Genomic DNA, 18,925 nt, shown 5'->3' with positions numbered 1-18,925 from the left:
TGTGCAGTCTGTTATAATCCATTTCCCTTTTTAGCTATTTACAGTTCCTGTCAGCTATATGTGGATGTGTTAGTAATAAAGCTTTATATATTCTTTATATGTGTCTATTCCCCTTTACTTTTCAGGCTATGTCTAGATTGCTAGTCATTGTGAGGTTATAATTTGCTATTGTGTAATAAAGGGACCCCAGTTCTTAGTGAACAGCTGTGCAAGTGTTATTTCTTGAGGAGACTAACCTTTCTTCTAGTCAGATGCTGTTATGTGGACGGATGTGTTTCCCGTCCAGGTAAGTGGTAACTGAGCAAGGGAGCAGGGAGCGCCTAAATCAGAGAATAACCTTTGCATATTGTGATTTGGCCATTCTTGTGTGAGAGGATTGAACTGTCTACCTACCACATAAAATATAACAATTGTGTATGAGACATCCCCAGTAGATATTAGATACATATAGAGAAACTTCCCAACAGAGAGAGAGAGAGCTGAAGGTATTCATAGGACAGAGATTGCCGCTAGAGAGAGTGGCATTAGTGAGAGCATTGATTGTGATCAATGTGTATACCCACAGGATTGTGGCTTGTGAGAGCACCAGAAGGATACGGTGTGTAGTGAGATTGCTGCTAGAGAGAGTGGCATTAATGAGAGCATTGATTGCGGTCAATGTGTATACCCACCGGATTGTGGCTTGCGTGAGCACTGATTGAGGTCAGTGTGTAATGGTAAATGATCAGAACTGCCCCTTCACTATGAGGAGGAGGGTAGAATAGTCTGGGCCTGAGTTGCCGCAAGACTATAAGGTATGAGTGTGGTGTGGAATATGGAATTCCTTAGTAAATAGTGAATATTCCTAGTAATCCTATAGATTTAGTGGTGTTTTTGATGATATGAGCTTGTATATTGCTAATTCCCCATCCTTAGGTAGGTACCCAGGTACCGTGGTAAGTAGGTCCTGAGGAGGGAGGTGGTTACGTTTCGACCGGGTTGGTGGTGTCTTGGTGAGATGATTCTATCTGGTCCAAAAATCCGGTCATTACAGCACCTCGCGCTGAAAAAAAAACGTTTGAGAAGGAGGCAGCAGGGAGAGGGGAGAGAGGAGAGGGCCTGTGCCTGTTTCCCTTGCGGGAGCAAGCAGGAACCATCTGTTAATTACAAACAGATCATTGGAAAGCTCGCTCCCGCAAGGGAATCGCCAAACGTGCATGCGTTGCCATTCAAAGCAATGCAATGCATGCACGTTTTTGGCAGCAAAACGGAATCGATTTCTAAAGGTCTTTTCCTACGCAGCGCATGCGCGCTGCATAGGCAAGACCTAAAAAGCTTCTGTTACCCCGCCCTGTAGGCGACTGCTAACTCTCTGTCTCTACTGAAAAGGGGTTGGCTTTGTATTAAAGCAGAAACAGAAGAGTACGAATTGGGATTCCAAGACACAGGCCTTTGGTCTATAAACATAGAGCTTTTCATTTTTTGTGTTATGGCTGGCCACAGACACCAGTCACTATCTTTCAAAGATGCCATGAGTGCCTCTGTCAGGAACATGCTGTTTTCACAGTGTTTAATATAAGTGCACGGACCCATCGTTTTTTAGGTTTTGCCTAGGCAGCGCATGCGCTGTCTCGACGGGAGATCCTGTATCTAGTATATCGAGGCAAGCTCTGCCCACTTTCCCAGCTACAATCAAAAATTCTGCATTTTGATTGGTTTTCAGCATTTTTGTCCCGCCTCCTGATGTCATTTTTGCACTTCCGAGGCTATCAGTCCCTTTACTTAGAAAAACGTTTGGTTTCCCTCTCTCTCCCCGTTCCCTCCCGCAGTCTGCAACTTCATGTGTCACAACCATTTCCCCACCCCCTCCCGTTCGTGCCTTCATTAGTGCCCGCTCTTCCATTTAAAATGCAATAGGGCTCGGGTAAATCCCAGTCCTATTGCATTTTCAATGCTTGTTTGCATAGTGATTGGTGGCGTAATTTGCACTCTTTGTGTTGCATGCACGCGATGCCTTGCATCATACACATGCGCAACAAAACAGTGGCGTTCCTAATTGATGACGTGAGGCAAAGACAGCACAAGCTGCACCCGCCTGACTACACAATGCTTGTTTGTGTAGTGTTCCCGAGCGGGAGGCAGTGCTCTAGCAGCTTCATGCTACCGGAACACCCCCGCTTTGACGAGTGACGTCAGGCACAGGGGAGGACATAAATAAAGGAGGCGTGGCCACGGCTAGTTTAGTCGGAGCCGCGTGAGTAACAGCAATCACGGCTCCTGTGCTCATTTAGCGTTGCGCGGCCGCTGTATATTGCGCTAGCCAATAAACCAACGCTACACTGGTGACGAGGGTCGAGTTGACCCACCCAACGCTCAACCCAGCGCCACGCCGCTATACATATTCCCCGTGCGGGACACAGATCCCGGAGGAAAACGGAAGTAGCGGCGAGTCGGCCAGGCCCCAGACCTGCAGCACCACATCGCGCTCGCAAGGAAGCGCAGACAGGAAGCCACAGCACAGCCTGAGGAGCTGGGACAGCGCCCCCGCACCGCCTGGGTGGGTAAGAGCAGCGCGCCACGCCGCCACCTGAACCACAAGCTCATCCTTGGGCAAACGTTCAAGCACCACCGCCTAGGCCCAACACCCCAGACTGTGGGAGCTCGCTGTGCACCGGGTGAGACGGGACAAGACATCCTACCACACAACGATCGTCTGTCCCAAGGCCAGTGCCAAGCCACAGGACAGCTCATTGGAGGCACAGAACAGCACGTGGCACACGAAACAAAATGGCGCCTATTCCCGCCCTTGAACCGTTTGTAGTGGATGGCGCCCCATCTTCCCTTGCCCCTCGCTGGAGGGATTGGACTGACCGCCTACAAATATATTTTGAGGGTGCGGGAATCTCCAGAGAGAGACGTCGAGCACTACTACTGCACCTAGGGGGCAAGGACATACACCGCATATACAAAACACTGACGGAGGCTACGCCAAAGACATACCAGACTGTGCTCACAGCATTGAGTGCCTACTTTGAACCCATGGCAAGTAAGGATTACGAGCGGTTCATCTTCCGCCAATCGAAACAGGAGGCCGACGAGTCCCTGGATGCATTCCACAGCAGGCTGAAAGAACTAGCCAGCTTGTGTAGATTCCGGGATGAGCAAGAAGAGATCCGAGGGCAGATCATACAAAGATGTTTCTCGTCCAAACTCCGAGTCGCAATACTACAGGAAGATGACAAACCTCTCGCTGACATACTCAAGCTAGGCCGCTCCAAAGAACTCTCCCAGGCAAGAGCCTCCGACATGGAAACAGCCCTGCACCGACCAATCAAGGTCAAACAAGTCAACACGGCGGAGAAAGTAAACGTCGTACGACCCAAAGGGAGACAACTCAGTGGGAGGAAAGCCAGCAGACACGAAGAAGGAGTGCGGGTACTGCAGAGGCTGGCCTCACCGAATGCAAGACTGTCCGGCAAGGGAAAAGAAATGTAGTGCATGCGGGTGAATGAACCATTTTGCGGCAGTCTGCAGTTCCACGAAAGCCAAGAAGGAGGCTGCACATGCGGTGAGGGAGGAAATAGACAGCGAGGACATGGACGACGACACAGAAAACTATCCTTTTCACTACGTAAACGCCATCGACCTACAATAAAGGAAGAAACGCCGCCTCCCAAAGTGCTGCATCATGATCCACCAGCAAGAGGTGAGGGCCACCATTGACACGGGTCGTCCATTGAACTGATGGCTGCGAATGTGTACAATCAACTACGTGCAAGACCCCCCTACGTGAAGCAAAAATCTGTGTATTTGCATATGGCCAGAAGACACCCATTCCTCTGATTGGATGCTACAGAACTGAAATACGGCACCAAGAGGAAACAGTCCCCACAATCATCTATGTCACGAAAGAAGGCAGTGGCATGCGGCTGAGCGGACAGTCAGCCGAAGATCTAAAACTCATATCTTTTGCCATGGCAGTACTTGAAGAAGAACTAGACACCATCATGGAAGAGTTTGAGCAGGTATTCAAAGGCATCAGATGCCTGAAAGGGAAGGAAGTGTCCCTTCACATTGACCAGTCGGTCCAACCAGTCTCGCTGAGGCACCGGCGAATCGCGTTCCACCTGAGGAAGAAGGTAGAAGAGGAACTAGAGGCATTGGAAGAACAGGGAATCATAGAAAAGGTCAGTGGTCCCACCCCTTGGGTATCTACCATCGTGGTAGCTCGGAAGCCCAAGCAACCTGGCCAAGTCCGCATCTGTGTAGACATGCGTCTACCAGAACGCAGCGGTAAAAAGGGAACGGCACCTGACCCCCACCATTGACGATATCCTTGGAGAGCTCAATGGGGCGAAGTGGTTTTCGAAGGTAGATCTCCGATCGGGATATCACCAACTGCCGCTCCACCCTGACTCAAGGTACATAACCACTTTCTCCACCCATGTCGGACTAAGGCGATATCAACGCCTCAATTTTGGAATATCAAGTGCAGCCGAAGTATTCCAGAACACAATTCGGGAAGTCCTCAGTGGACTCCCAGGAGTCCTGAACGTGAGCGATGACTGCTCATCTATGCGTCATCCATCGAGGAACACCACAAGAGACTATGAGGGGTTCTCAAAAGGATCAAAGAGTCCGGCCTGACCCTGCACAAAGCAAAGTGCCAGTTCCTGCAGAACAAGATCAGTTTCTTTGGATACACGTTCTAAAACCAAGGAGTGGCACCGGACCCGGACAAGGTCAAAGATGTGAAGGAGAACCCAGCCCCCACGAACGTCTCCAAGGCAAGAAGTTTCCTTGGCATGGTGAACTTCTGTGGGCGTTTCATCCCGGATCTTTCAAACCTCACTAAGCCCCTCCGAGAACTAACTAAGTTGGCCACCACCTGGCAGTGGGGCCCGGAACAGGAAAAGGTATTCCGAGACACCAAGGCGGCATTGTCCGCAGACACCACACTTTCATATTTTGATCCATCCAAGCCCACCAATGTGGCCATGGACGCCAGCCCTTTCGGCCTCGGGGCAGTGGTGACGCAGCGTCAAAGAAATGGAGAATGGGCACCCATCGCCTATGCCAGCCGTTCCCTGACCGGCACAGAGCAACGGTATTCACAGATAGAGAGAGAGGCCATAGCCATCCATTGGGCCTGTAGACATTTTCACGTGTACGTGTATGGACACGCTTTCACAGTGACCACAGATCACAAGCCACTCATACCCCTATCCCAAGGCTCAGTGTCCAAACCTCCTCCGAGAATCAAAAAATGGATACTCCAACTACAAAGATATGACTACCGTGTGGAGTACAAACCAGGGTCAACGAACCCTGCGGACTACCTATCGAGACACCCCCGAGAGGCCACCCAGGAAGAGAGAGAGGATGCGGAGGATACAGAGGAATACGTCCGGCCCCTACCGATGAGCCTCGACTCCATTGTAGAGGCGTCCCGCCATGATGAATGCCTCATGCTGGCTGCAGATGCAGTCCGGTCAGGAAACTGGCGCCCCATCCAAGAATCCCTGAGCAGACGAACACCACAGGCCAAAGCGACCCTAGAGTCTATGATGCGGATCAAGGAGGAACTGTCCCTCGACAGCCAAGGATGCCTACTACGACGCCCCGTCTAGTCATGCCAACCAGCCTCACCCGTCAAGCGGTAGAACTCGCACACAGAGGACATCAGGGCATGGTGAAGACAAAAAGCAGACTGAGGGCCAAGGTGTTGTTCCCGGGGATGGACCTGATGGTAGAAGAAGCCGTCAAAAGGTGCAACTGGTGCCAGGCAGCCGGGCAACCAGGCCGCCCACACCTGGTTGTGACCGAAGACAACCCTCAGAGACCGTGGGAGTGCGTAAGCGCCGACTTTGGACACCTCCCCGATGGGCGATACGCCCTGGTAATCATCGACGACTTCACCAAATACCCCGAAGTGGAAATCGTAGAGAGCCAAACCGCCACAGAGGTTATCACTAAGTTTGAGAAGACGATCGCCACCCATGTCATCTTTGATGTGGTCAAGACAGACAATGGACCACCCTTTCATGGCCAGGAATTTGCGGACTACCTGAAAAGCTGGGGCATCCACCATCGGAAAATAACCCCACGCTGGCCCCAAGCTAATGGGGAAGTGGAGAGGTTTATGCGCACGCTCAATAAGACCATTCGCATAGCCTTAGCAGACGGGTCACCGCTAGAGAAGGCCATCTACAGCTTCCTGCGGGAATATCGCATGACTCCGCACGTTACAACAGAAGCGGCGGCAAGCGCGTCAACAATGGGCTGAACCATGAAGGACACCCTCCCGAACCACCCAACGTGGGTTCCAGAACGAGCAGGCAAGGAGAAGACAATGGCAAACCGCACAAGATCCAACAATCAAGCAAGCAAACGGAGCCTGCGAATCCACCCTACAACCAAGGGACCAAGTATATGTAAAAGATAGGTACCCTGGAAGCAAGTTCCGGCTTCCCTTTGAACCTCAACCGTGGACTGTGACACGCCGGACTGGCACTATGGTGACGGCTCAGAGAGGATCCGAAACGGTCACTAGAAACATCTCGTTCTTTAAGAAAGCAAACCAGAGCACCGCCCAGAGCCCAGAACAGCCCCACCGGAGCCCGCAGCAGCAAGAGGAATCCGAAGCGGATCAGGGGGTCTCAGATGAGGAAGACCCGAGAGAGCAAGACACTCCGCAACTCCCCGCCACCCCCGAAGATGGGGCGTCACACCTGTTCTCCCCGGTGGGGGGAAGCAGCACCCCAATCAGGGGGACCCCAGAGAGGGTCATGTCCCGAGGAGGGCAATCCAGATATGAACTGAGAGGAAATCCTGCACCCTCTTCCCAGCTTGCCGACTTCATGGTAGAGTGAGACCCCGGATGAACTCTGACAGACTGGTAACAGATCCATCATTTTATACTATACTGTGTTTGTGATATTTTCTCTGTTTAATAAAGGTTAGAAGGAATGTAGTGTTCCGGAGTGGGAGGCAGCGCTCTAGCTGCTCCACGCTACCGGAACGCCCACGTGTTGACGTGTGACGTCAGGCGCAGGGGAGGACATAAATAAAGGAGGCGTGGCCACGGCTAGTTTAGTCGGAGCCACGTGAGTAACAGCAATCACGGCTCCTGTGCTCATTTAGCGTTGCGCGGACGCTGTATATTGCGCTAGCCAATTAACCAACGCTACAGTTTTTGCCGACACAGCAGCCTTCTCCAACATGCCTGGGTTTTACTTAAGTCTTGCTGTAGTATTGTAACTTTAACCCCAACCTTATTAATGTAGGTCTCCAGGGCCTGGCGGAAAGACTCAATCGCCTGGATGATTGCATGTTTGCTGGAGTGGGGCCTCTCGTCTTCTTCCTGCATGGGGGTTGCGGTATCAGCCTGGTGAACATGCCCAGTCTCCCCTGGTTTGGCAGAGCTTTATCCCTCACCATCTTGAGCCGGCAAGAACCGTAGAGGGCATACGGCCATATTGGAATTTGTACTAAAAATAACAAAAGTGTGCACGCACCGATACAAACAAGCAGTGCCAAAGTCAATATGCCCACACTCTCCTTTTAAAAGCGATATCTGTTGGCGTTGCCTGTGTTTGTTTGAAGAAATGTTGACACGATTTTGTCTGGCAGGTCTAGAGAGAATTTGAAAACCTGCTGTGACACAGCCCTAAACTGGAAGACAAACATGGCATGGAAGCATTTAATACAGCGGAAGATCCGGCGTTATACAGATCACCTGATTGGAAGTCGACTTTTTGCCACCGCTGGTCACACAGAGGTCTTTGCGACCTCGCCCTGACTCATTGTGGCCCTGTGTAGAGTGGCGGGGGTGGTTAGGGGATCTGTGGCAGGGAGGATTGGGTAAAGCCAGGAGAGTTTCTTATGTATTCCTTCATACTCTGGTACTTTCAAAACACTGCAAAATTAATTTATGCAGCCTTTCCCTCCAGGGTGTAAAACTGGAAAGCTGGGTTCATTAGTTGTGTTGCTTTTGATGTATTTGCACAATTATCTTATTGCCCTTTCACTAAAGCGGAACATGCTCATTTTGTTAATCCGATTTTTATTAGTCGTTTTTCTTTTAAACCAACTTTTCCTATATTTTATCGTCTACTTTATTTTGTTGCAAAAAAAGTGTGTAACATGTAGTAGTTTTTTTACAGGGCCTTCTGCAGTTTTGTGTTTTCTTTTAATCGCATATTGAGCCTTATGCACTTTAAAGCAGTGGTGAAAGAGTGCTTTCCAACGACATAATAACTCGTTCACCTTTTAATTTGTTTTAGTCTCCATAGGATTCCATTAAGTCCGCTTGCAGCAGCATCTCATGAAGGGAGAAGTGTGAAGTAATCACTTCAAGTGAATGTGTACATCTGTAGAACATCACCTTCACGAAGCAGCCACATTCCCCCTCTCCCCACACGACAACTATTGTACTCCATCGGAAACACTAATCCTTCACGTGGAGGCTTTCATTAGAGTCACAGATTTTCCTCTAAGTGCTGGAAATTGTCTTCTGCTAACACCAGAGGCCAGATCCTGCTGCAGCCATGGTTCGAGACGCTCATGAACAGACAGCAGAAAACTGTATTAATGTTTACATCAAATACTGTTGCTCTCACTGTGCATTTTTTTGTCTTTATTCATAAGTTGTAAGGACATGCCATCATTTTTCCTGTTTCAATTGAGTATCACTCTTTCAAATCATTAAATTATGTGCAGCGATCCCTACTAAAAGTCCTAAAAAATGAAAGGCCAATAAAACTCCATAGATGTGGTCTGAGCTTTAAGTGGGATGAAAAGCATGGGTGTCTCTCAAAAGGGCGTAGCCTATATAATTAAGGACGTGGCATATAAGACCCTAAGCTTAAAGTCTGTGCTTAGAATAGTGTGCTGCTGGACTGGTATTTTGCTGTCTGTGTCATTTCATCCAAATATAAAATACAATAAGTATCATTACATTTACAGCAAGTGAAGGCTATTGGCTTTGTCAATTGTTCTTTGTTGCATAAGATTAAAAAATTACCAACTACGGCTTTGTTGTATATAATATTGAAAATGCTTCAGTTCTGAAATGATGAGACTGAAAGAACTATAGAGAGTATCTTTGAAGTTACCTCAAAGGCAGTGAAGGGTGGCACTGCCGCTGAGTTAAGATTTTTTTTCTCACTGAGGGTGAGGGAAATAGGGAGAGAGCCTGATTGTGACTGGTCTCATCACCTGCTTTTCCAACTCTGCACTGCACGAGGACATATTTTCATAATACACTAATATGGCAAAACCAATTGGCATGGCCAATGCTTGTCCTAAGACCTGTCAAATAATAATAAAGCTTATAATAAAGATTCCTCCTCATGCATCTTTCCTCCACCTACACTTCTTGTCTCTTCATCTCACTCTTGCAAGTTCTACTTCACATTCACTTTCATCCTTTTTTTTTACTGGTATCCTACCTGTATCCTACCTTGTGCTTTCTCCTCCCGTCTCCCTTTTTGGCCCTTCACTCTCTTGCTCTGAGTAAATGTCTGATTAAGAAAAATAAATCCCAGTCCCCACATCTCGGTGGCGGTGGTTTTTATGTCAAAATATTTCAGTCATTTTGTATCAATCTTCAAAAACAGTACCCCTGGAATATCAACAACCACTACATTTGTAAAGGTATATGTTGGTAAGTAAATATTTAATATTCCTAAATCCATTATCTACTTAACTTGATGTGGTAGTACACATAAATGTTTCAAATTACTACGCTATTAGTAACCAGTATAATAATAAAAACAGATTTGTATGTTTATACTACAGGACTATGATGAAGTTATATGTTATTGTCAAACTATCCAGTTTTCAGTGTTTCTTTTTTGTGGATTTCAGTGGTGGCTTTTTAAATCAAAGCATATCGTTTTTTATGCAGCTTCCCCAGTTCCCAAAATAGACAAAACCAGTGTTTTTGCAGCACTTGTTCCACGGCCCTTATTTAGTTTAAAGGAGGAGGAATACAGGGTGGTATGCAGTGTCTTACCATTAGCAGTCTATCCAATGGACTCATGTTAGATTCTTTAAGCATAGAAAGTTAAGATTTTTTTTCTCACTGATGGTGAGGGAAAAAATAGAGAGCCTAATTGTGACTGGTCTCATCACCTGCTTTTCCAACTCTGCACTGCACGAGGACATATTTTCATAATACACTAATATGGCAAAACCAATTGGCATGGCCAATGCTTGTCTGCGCTGGTATACTCTTGTGGAGAGTTTCTCAATCTTAATACTTCCATACCATCCTATCATTCCCATTGTGCTATAGTTGGACCCTCTAACACCTTGGGCCCCTTTAGCTGTCAGAATTGTAGATGGAATAGTAACTACACGGAGTCTCCTATATCTGAAGAAACTCCCACTCAGGATTACGCATGCATTTATGTCAATGCAAGGTCCCTCCCCAAACACTCTATTGAAATATGGGATATGCTACAGGATATCAATCCTGATTTTGTTTTTATCACGGAGACTTGGCTCGGTGAGCACAATACCCCGGATATTACTGCAGCTCTACCTAGTGGGTACAAAATTATTAATCTAAATTGATCAATTAAGAGGGGTGGTGGGGTGGCCATGATATTTAAAGACAGCTTTTCATGTCGTTAAGAAACAGCCACACAACTAGGTAAACATGAAGTTCTAATTATCTCCATCTCTATTAATACTCAGGTGATCCTCGGAGGTGCGATCATTTATAATCCCCCCAGTAGTACAATTGACTTTAGCACCCAACTCCTGGAACAAATTCTTCCAGTATGTCTCAATCATAAAAACATTATAGTCCTTGGTGACTTTAATGTTCATTTCGATCTACCTGATAACCCTCTAACTAAACGCCTCGCTACAGACATGGAAATTATGCAATTGACGCAGAAAATAGCTCACCCCACACATAGAGCGGGGCACATGTTAGATCTTATATTTACTAACATAACAAATACTACCATTACAAAGATAACACCTTTGACATGGACGGATCATTATAGGATAGAATTTACATTAAACCTACCTATAAAAAATAAAAGACTGTTAGTTCAGTCGACTAACTCTACAAAATGTTGGAGTAAGTTCTCTATTGAAAAATTTAAAGAAGAGTTTTTTTATAATCCCAACTCTGAAATTGCATGTGAGGAAGAAATTTGTCAATTGCTTGGCAACATAGAGAAAGCGCTGGATCATTGTTCACGGACCCGCGCAATTGATCGATCTAGACGGAAAATCTCTGAGAAATGGTATGGTCCAGACCTAAAAATTGAAAAAAGAAAATGTACTACACTAGAACACAAATGGAGAGTAAGTAAAACACCCGAAGACAGAGCCACTTATAAACATCAACTGAAAATATACCATACAGCCATACGTAAAGCAAAGAAAGACTACTTTTCCCAAAAAATACTAGAGAATAAAAACTCGTCCAAGGAGCTTTTTAAAATAGTAAAAGAACTCTGTAATCCCCCTAGTCTCACCTCTAACTTGACTCTTTCACAAGAAAATTGCTCAAAAATTAGTGATTTTTTCAGTGATTGATAAAATATATGCTTCCTTTACAAATAACAGCCAGGCCTATGTGGAGTATCAGGCTGATTCTACTCTGCAGGCCAGCTGCTCTACTTTTGGCCCTTTTTCCGAAGACGAGGTTAGCAAAGCCATGTCAGAAATCAAATCAGGCTCGCCATGGGATGTTTGTCCACACTATATTTTTTCTCAATTAACACCTATAATTTGCCCAGCAGTTACAAAAGTTCTTAATCTGTCCCTGGAGCAAGCTGTATTCCCAGAAGTTTGGAAAAATTCAGCTATAATTCCATTACTAAAAAAAGCTGGCGCGGATATAAACGATCCAGCCAATTACCGTCCCATTTCACAGCTTCCATTCCTATCTAAGGTTTTTGAAAGATTGGTAACAAAACAGCTGTCAAGTTTCCTGGAAATCAATAACCTACTAGAAGTCTCCCAAACTGGTTTTTGATCAAATAACAGTACTGAGACAACGCTCTTGGCTTTGATGGACGATATTCGAATGCAGGTTGATAAAGGCAAAACGGTCGCCCTGATATTACTTGATTTATCAGCGGCGTTTCTCACAAACTGCTAATACATATGCTAGCCGCAAAAGGAATACAAGGTAAAACCCTGAATTGGCTGGAGTCCTTTCTATCGAATAGATCCCAGTCCATCTGTTTAGGTAACTTTACCTCCACTCCTCGGAAGATCAAATATGGGGTGCCTCAAGGAGCAACATTAAGCCCAACATTGTTCAATGTATATGTTTCCTCATTGGCGTCGATAGGCAAGAAATGGGGCATTAATATCTGCTCTTACGCTGACGATACTCAGCTGATGGTAACCCTAAATGGTGTAAATGACGCCAAAAACAGACTGCATAACTGCTTGTCAGAGCTATCCAATTGGATGCATGGCCACTATTTGAAACTAAATGCTGACAAGTCAGAAATCCTCCTTTTCGGCGGAGCAAAACAGCTTTGGGATAATTCCTGGTGGCCAAATACCTTAGGCACTCCACCATATCCAACCTCGTCTGCTAGAAACTTGGGAATCCAGATGGACCCTACTCTATCTATGAAACACCATGTCACCACAATATGTGGCAAAGGATTTGCCATACTAAAAATGTTGAAACGGGTCTTTCCCTGGATCCCACTGGAATGCAGACAGATCCTAGTCCAGTTGCTACTAGTTAGCAGGCTGGACTATGGTAATTCGCTATTTGTTGGTATGTCGGACTATTTATTTTCAAAACTACAATTGGTCCAGAATGCTGCAGCTAAGGCTGTCTGCAACAAAAGAAAGTATGATTCAGCTACCAACTGCTTGAGAGCCTTACACTGGTTGCCTATGAGACAAAGAGCCTCTTTCAAAATGCTATGCATTGCCCATAAAACTTTACACAATACTGGCCCTTACATTCTGCGGAATAGAATTAAGCTCTATGCTCCAGCGCGGAACTTACGTTTACAAGCCTTAGCCAAAGCAGCCACCACATGGATCAAGTTATCCAGGATGGGTGGACGCGCCTTTTCGCACATTGCGGCCAAATGTTGGAATGATCTGCCCATCGACCTCCGACTTACGGACTGTTACCCTATCTTTAAGAAAAAAATAAAAACTGCATTACTCCCTATATCAGAATAAACAGTGGTCTCTGGTAATTGCCCATGGTTTACTGCTCAATATTGCAGCGCCGTGATATCCTGGTTGGATGAATGTTGCGCTTTATAAGTACACATAACAATAACAATAACAAAGTTTGTGTATTACACTCTCACTCGCATCTTATTACCTGCTCTCACATCTCACTACTTCTCATACTCTGCCAGGACTATGAATGTATTGCCATATTTATTTATTTATTTATAGGTTTGTAACGCGCTAGAATCGACTCTATACAGAGTATCTCTGCGCACAGGAGAAAAAAGAGAGAGAAAGAAAGAAAAAGACTAGCAGCATCAGTTTAGCATATAGTTCAGGTCAGTATGGACATAGGTACATAGACTAAGTCTGAAATAAGAATGTTTTAAGTTTTTTCCTAAAATTTAGATGTTCCAGACATTGCCTAAGCTCAAGAGGAAGTTTATTCCACCAGGTGGGTCCGACAACCGATAAAGCTTTGCCCCCTTGTCTGACCTTCTTTGTGATTGGTACTCTTAATAAAAGTTGGCTGCTTGACCTGAGTGATCGAGTAGGATTATATGGGATGAATTTATCCTTCCAATAGGAAGGCCCACATCCATGTAGGCTCTTGTGGATCAGGCAGCAAGTCTTAAAATTGATCCTCTTACGAACTGAAAGCCAATGTAATTTATCCAGGAGGGGTTTCGATGGCGTTCTTGGAGGGGCATTCAATACTAGCCTCGCTGCAGTATTTTGTATCACCTGGAGTTTTGCTAGGACACCTTCATTGGCTGACAGCAGGAGTCCATTGCAATAATCCAGGTGACTCAATACTAATGCCTGTATCAGAGTTTTCCTGGTGGAGTCCGGTAGTATTGGAAAAACTTTTCGTAAGAGTCCAATAACATGGAAACATTGGCCAACCACCCAGTTACCATGTTGTTTAAAAGAAAGCTCTCGATCGAGGTGTACCCCTAGGTTTTTTACAACCGGTTTAGGTTCTGGCACTTGGCCAAGCTCGCACGGCCACCAGTCCGGCGTCCACAAAGCTCTAGCCTCCCTGAAAAGCACGACTTCGGTCTTATTTACGTTGCATTGGAGATAGTTCGATGTCATCCACTTTGCCACAGCTTTCATGCCTTCGGAAAAGGCCGTCCTCACTTCATCGGTGAGACTTTTAAAAGGAAACAAGAGCTGGGTATCATCCGCGTAGGAGACGGGGATGAACCCAAACTCTCTCAGAATTCTGGCCAGGGGTGCCACGTAGATGTTAAAAAGAGTCGGGCTCAAACAAGAGCCCTGTGGCACCCCCTTCGGGATGTTAGTCTCAGCCGACCGAAATGAGCCCATGCTGACAGCTTGGGTACGGTTAGATATAAAGCTCTTTAACCAGGCTAATGCTGTGCTCTCAATGCCGATCATGGTCAGGCGTTCGATTAAGATATTATGGGATATTGTGTTGAACGCTGCCGACAGATCTAATAGTACCAGGATAACAGAGTATCCTTTATCCTGGTACATATGAAGGTCATCAGTCACTGATAGCAGTGCACATTCGGTGCTATGTTTTGGTCTAAAGCCAAATTGAGAACAATCTAGCCTACCAGTCAGTTCGATGTAGTTTGATACATGTTTATTAACATGTTTCTCTATAAGTTTCCCCAAAAAAGGAAGTAGGGATATAGGCCTGAGGTTAGACATATCAGTCCAGGGGGTAGAAGGGTTTTTCCTGATAGGCCTCACTAGTGCTTTATTCCATTCCCCAGGAACTTGACCTTCCATCAGTGAGAGATTCACAAGACATTGAATCTGTGGGCTCAGAGTCTTCCCTACTACCGGCACAATTCTGGCCGGGATGATGTCTGAGGGACTACCGCTCTTAATCTGGCCTAGATAGCATTCAATCTCTACCAGGGAGATGGGTGGAAAGGTGTCCAAGGTCATCGATCCTGGTTCTTTTCTTTTTTCCAAGGGTGAGAGTGTTACTCCTGTGCTGGATGAATTGATTCTAGTGATGTCATCATGTATCCTATTTATCTTGTTAGTAAAAAACTGAGCAACTTTGTTGCACAATTGTTGTGACGCTAATTCAGGAGTTTCGCAGGCAGCTGGTTTCACAAAAGACTGAAGGGTTTGGTATAGAATCCTCGGGGCATTTACTGCGGCTGAGAGTAGAGACTCAATATGTGTTTTTCGGGCGCATCGGATTTCTTTGTGATAAATGGTGAGGGCTGCCCAGTAACGATTCCTGTCTGTTTCATCATGGGTCGTTCTCCACACCCTTTCTAGCTTTCTAGACGATTGTTTGAGTGATCTTAAATGCTCCGAAAACCATGCTTCCTGTTTGCGAGCTAAGCGAGGTTTAAACGTTTTCATGGGGGCAATGCAATCGACCGCTTTAAGAATTGCATGATTATAATTGGCTAAAACCGTATCAACATCCTCTGAGGGACTAATAAAAGGCTCAACAAATTGCTCCTGGAAGGCTACAGGGGTGACTTTATGCCATTGTCTGCGTCTAGTGGGAAAGGCTTGCATCTGAGCGGGGACTTTACCTGAATGGGAGGTGTGGAATTCCATAACAAAGTGGTCTGTCCAGTTTACTTGTATTGGAGGAACACATGTCATGGAGTTAGATTTATTTGTAAAAATAAGGGCCAAAGTATGTCCTGCTAGATGTGTTGGACCGGTATTCATTAGAGTTAGTCCAAACAAGGAAAGATCAGTCAGTAAGGACTGTGCCTCTCCACATTCCTTCAAATCGCTGTGCACATTGAAATCTCCTAACAGTATGAATTCATTCTCAGTGTCAATGTGTCTGGCTAATATCTCCAACAGTAAGATGTTAAAACTAGCACAAGGCCCTGGATGGCGATGAACTAATGCCCCTTTATAACTGATTTTATTAGACATGCAGACTTTAAAAACCAGAATTTCTAGATCAGGAGTGCTATTTCCTTCTAAAATGGTGATCGATAAATTGTGTTTATATACGATCGCAATACCAAATATTCAAATGTTTTAATAAACACATTTCTAGAGAAAGCTGGGGGTCATTTCCCTACTCTTTACTGAATATGATGACTTTGTAGGGGTGGCCCATCATGCCAACAGCATAGTACCTTCTGAAACCTTAAACTTGTTGAATTTCATCTGATTAATTTGTAACCCTATATTCTAAGACACCTGGAACCTGATGCTTTAACCATGCTCGCCAACGCTTCTCTGTGCTGTTGGCCGGACTACATGAAGGTGGTGCTGCTTTGTGTGGTCATTCAAAGCTGCCATGTGTCCCCACAGCAAATTTCACATTTTTAGGCCAGTTCTGATCTTTTAACAGACATAACATTGTCTTTTGGTACTTGAAATTGTGCTGTTAACACTGTAACTATGGGCACAATATAATAAAGTGTATTTGGGTAAAAGGGCAGGATAAGTTGAAGGTATAACACATAGTAATGGAACTAATTGCAGCTGTACATTTTGGTGATATGTGGAAAGTTTTGTGTCATGTTTTCATTACAATCCCATATGCATTGTGACAGCACTCTTTTCACAGGTGCCGGTCAACTACACCTTGCATTGAATGTTTAAAGCCTGGCGGGTTTTGCATGTGACTTCCCATTAATACTGACTTGTTCGAAAAGGTGATTGATGTATTACCGGGATTCTGTGTTTATGGGTTTATGTTATATTACATATTGTACAATAATCTTATGAGACAGTCATTTCACCAATCAGTGAAATAATTGAACACTGGCAAAAGATTAAATATGATTACAATATTCCCACATTCTCAGCAGTGTATAAAATAATTAGATCAGACCTACAGTACAACCGGAGGAAACAAAAGGAAGAAGAAACAATATTTTAGTTACATCCCTAAACAGCAAAATTCAAGCAGAATAATCATAGACCAGTCTTTATTGCTGCTACTTTTCATAACAAAGTTACATTGTGTTGGCACCTTCAGAAATAAATAAAAATGACTCATTCTTTCTAACTTTCCTTTCTTTAAAAGGCATTTTTGTGAATGTGCAGGTTTAATCAGTGTTCATATGTTTACACTGATGAGGGCTGTTTCCCTTTCTGCGAGGTTTGATCCGTTATTATAGATTCAATCCTAAAACAGGAGAGCCTAGTTATTGTCTAGTACAATTTAACAGACTTGAGAAAACACTAACAGCCAGATTCATCAAGCGAAATGCGCTCGCAAAAGGGCCAGATTCTGAGAATCTGGCCCTTTGCGGGTGCAATTTTTGCATTTGGGATTCATCATCCCAATTTAGGAGCGCTATTTACCACGAAGTCAAACCTCGTGGTAAATAGCGAAAACTTAGAAAAAAGCATTTAAATGCATTTTTCTAAGTTGCATGTTACACACACACACACACATGTCCTTTGGACATGTGTGTGCACAACATCAGTGTAAATTCACATTTCAAGGGTGCTACAGGGTGTCCTTTGGACACCCCTGGCAACCTTGAAATCGCATCCTTATTTGCGATTAGCAAATTGCTAATCGCAAATAAGGAATAACTCCCCATTCATTCCCCATAGGAATGCATGGGGAGTTATTCCTTATTTGCGATTAGCAATTTGCTAATCGCAAATAAGGAGGCTGTAGGAATCACAATTTATTTTGCGATTTCTACATGAATCCTGATTTGCAAGTCCTTAGTAGCGATTCCTTAATAATCGCTATTAAGGACTCGCAAATCGGGACTTTGATGAATCTAGCTCTAACTTAATGCCTTGCAGATTGCATTTTAGAACAACTCTTTACAAAAGAAACCAACTAGGGCCGTACTGACAAGGCCTGCTTATTATCATTTGAGTGTCCTACTGAATGTTGTCACAAGCAATATTCTGGCATACTAACAGTGAAGATAGAAAGAATATCGAAGGACAACATTTTAAAAGTTAAGTGCATATACCACTGTTTGCAGTACACTGGTCAGACTACCACTGCACATACATTCTGTAAATCTATAGACAGCCAACTGGAGAAAAATACACGAACTCTCTCTTCCGCATCTTAAATAACTCCTACAATCCTGTCTTCAACAGCATCTGGACTCACCTGTCCCTGGGGGGTCCTGGGATGTGGTCAAACTTCATGTGAACGTATTTCAGATAACAGCAGAACAGCAGAAAGGCGAGGACTGCAACAGACAGTACAAAGAGCAGCAGCCAGGAAATTAAACCCCACGCGTCCATTTCTAACAACAACAAAAACAGTTCTAAGGTTAGCGGCTGGATAATCTTTCGTGAGGCGGAGAGATCTGTTTCCTGGACCGGAAGGAGGTTCACCTGTAGTTCACTAAAAGTGGAACACACGTACCAATTAGTTAATTGGAGGTACACGTGATTTTTTTGCGTTGTTTTGTTCTGTTCAAAGCTGTTTCCAGTCCGCGCTGAAACGGAATCAAAGAAACTACTGTCTGAATCGTGAGAGGAAGGCGGGTCAAGAGGTTTTGGCTGCTGGTTTAGGGGGCGGCGCTTGCAGCCCAACAACATTCTTCCGTGAGAAAAACCTGCCACGAATTTCTCCCCGCAGCCCTGCTGCGTGAGAAGACAGAAGGGTCGGACTGACCGTGGCAACCGAACGATGCACCGTCTGGCATGCATTTTCAAACAAACCCGCACTGCAACTGCAGCTGGATGTGGCTTGGAAGCAGTGGTGCTGGACAGAGAGGGACGTTTGAAGACATGGGCAAAGTGGGCTCTGTCCCAGGGCCCCAGACTTGGTGGGGGGCGGATACAGCCAGCTCTGTTG

At 45.2% G+C, this 18,925-nt stretch overlaps 1 protein-coding gene across 2 annotated transcripts in view; it reads right to left on the bottom strand.

Annotated features, from left to right (window-relative positions):
* Nucleotides 1–18,615, bottom strand: part of LOC147690171 (cholesterol 24-hydroxylase-like) — a 399,802-nt gene extending 381,187 nt beyond the window's left edge. Inside the window, exons 1-2 of one of the 2 annotated variants that reach the window (XM_086937764.1) lie at nt 18,491–18,615; nt 18,230–18,368 (exon numbers count right to left, since the gene is read on the bottom strand). In XM_086937764.1, coding sequence (XP_086793890.1) covers nt 18,230–18,366 — 137 coding nt within the window. In that variant the 5' untranslated portion in view covers nt 18,367–18,368; nt 18,491–18,615. Of the gene's footprint in view, nt 1–18,229; nt 18,369–18,459 lie in introns of both variants that reach the window. The other variant, XM_086937763.1, reaches the window with a different exon arrangement.
* Nucleotides 18,616–18,925: the final 310 nt, after the last annotated feature.

Source organism: Lissotriton vulgaris, chromosome 9, assembly GCF_964263255.1.
Source record: "Lissotriton vulgaris chromosome 9, aLisVul1.2, whole genome shotgun sequence".
Lineage (NCBI taxonomy): Eukaryota > Metazoa > Chordata > Amphibia > Caudata > Salamandridae > Lissotriton > Lissotriton vulgaris.
Note: the sequence above shows the minus strand (reverse complement) of the source record. Positions and strands in the feature narration are given on the sequence as shown.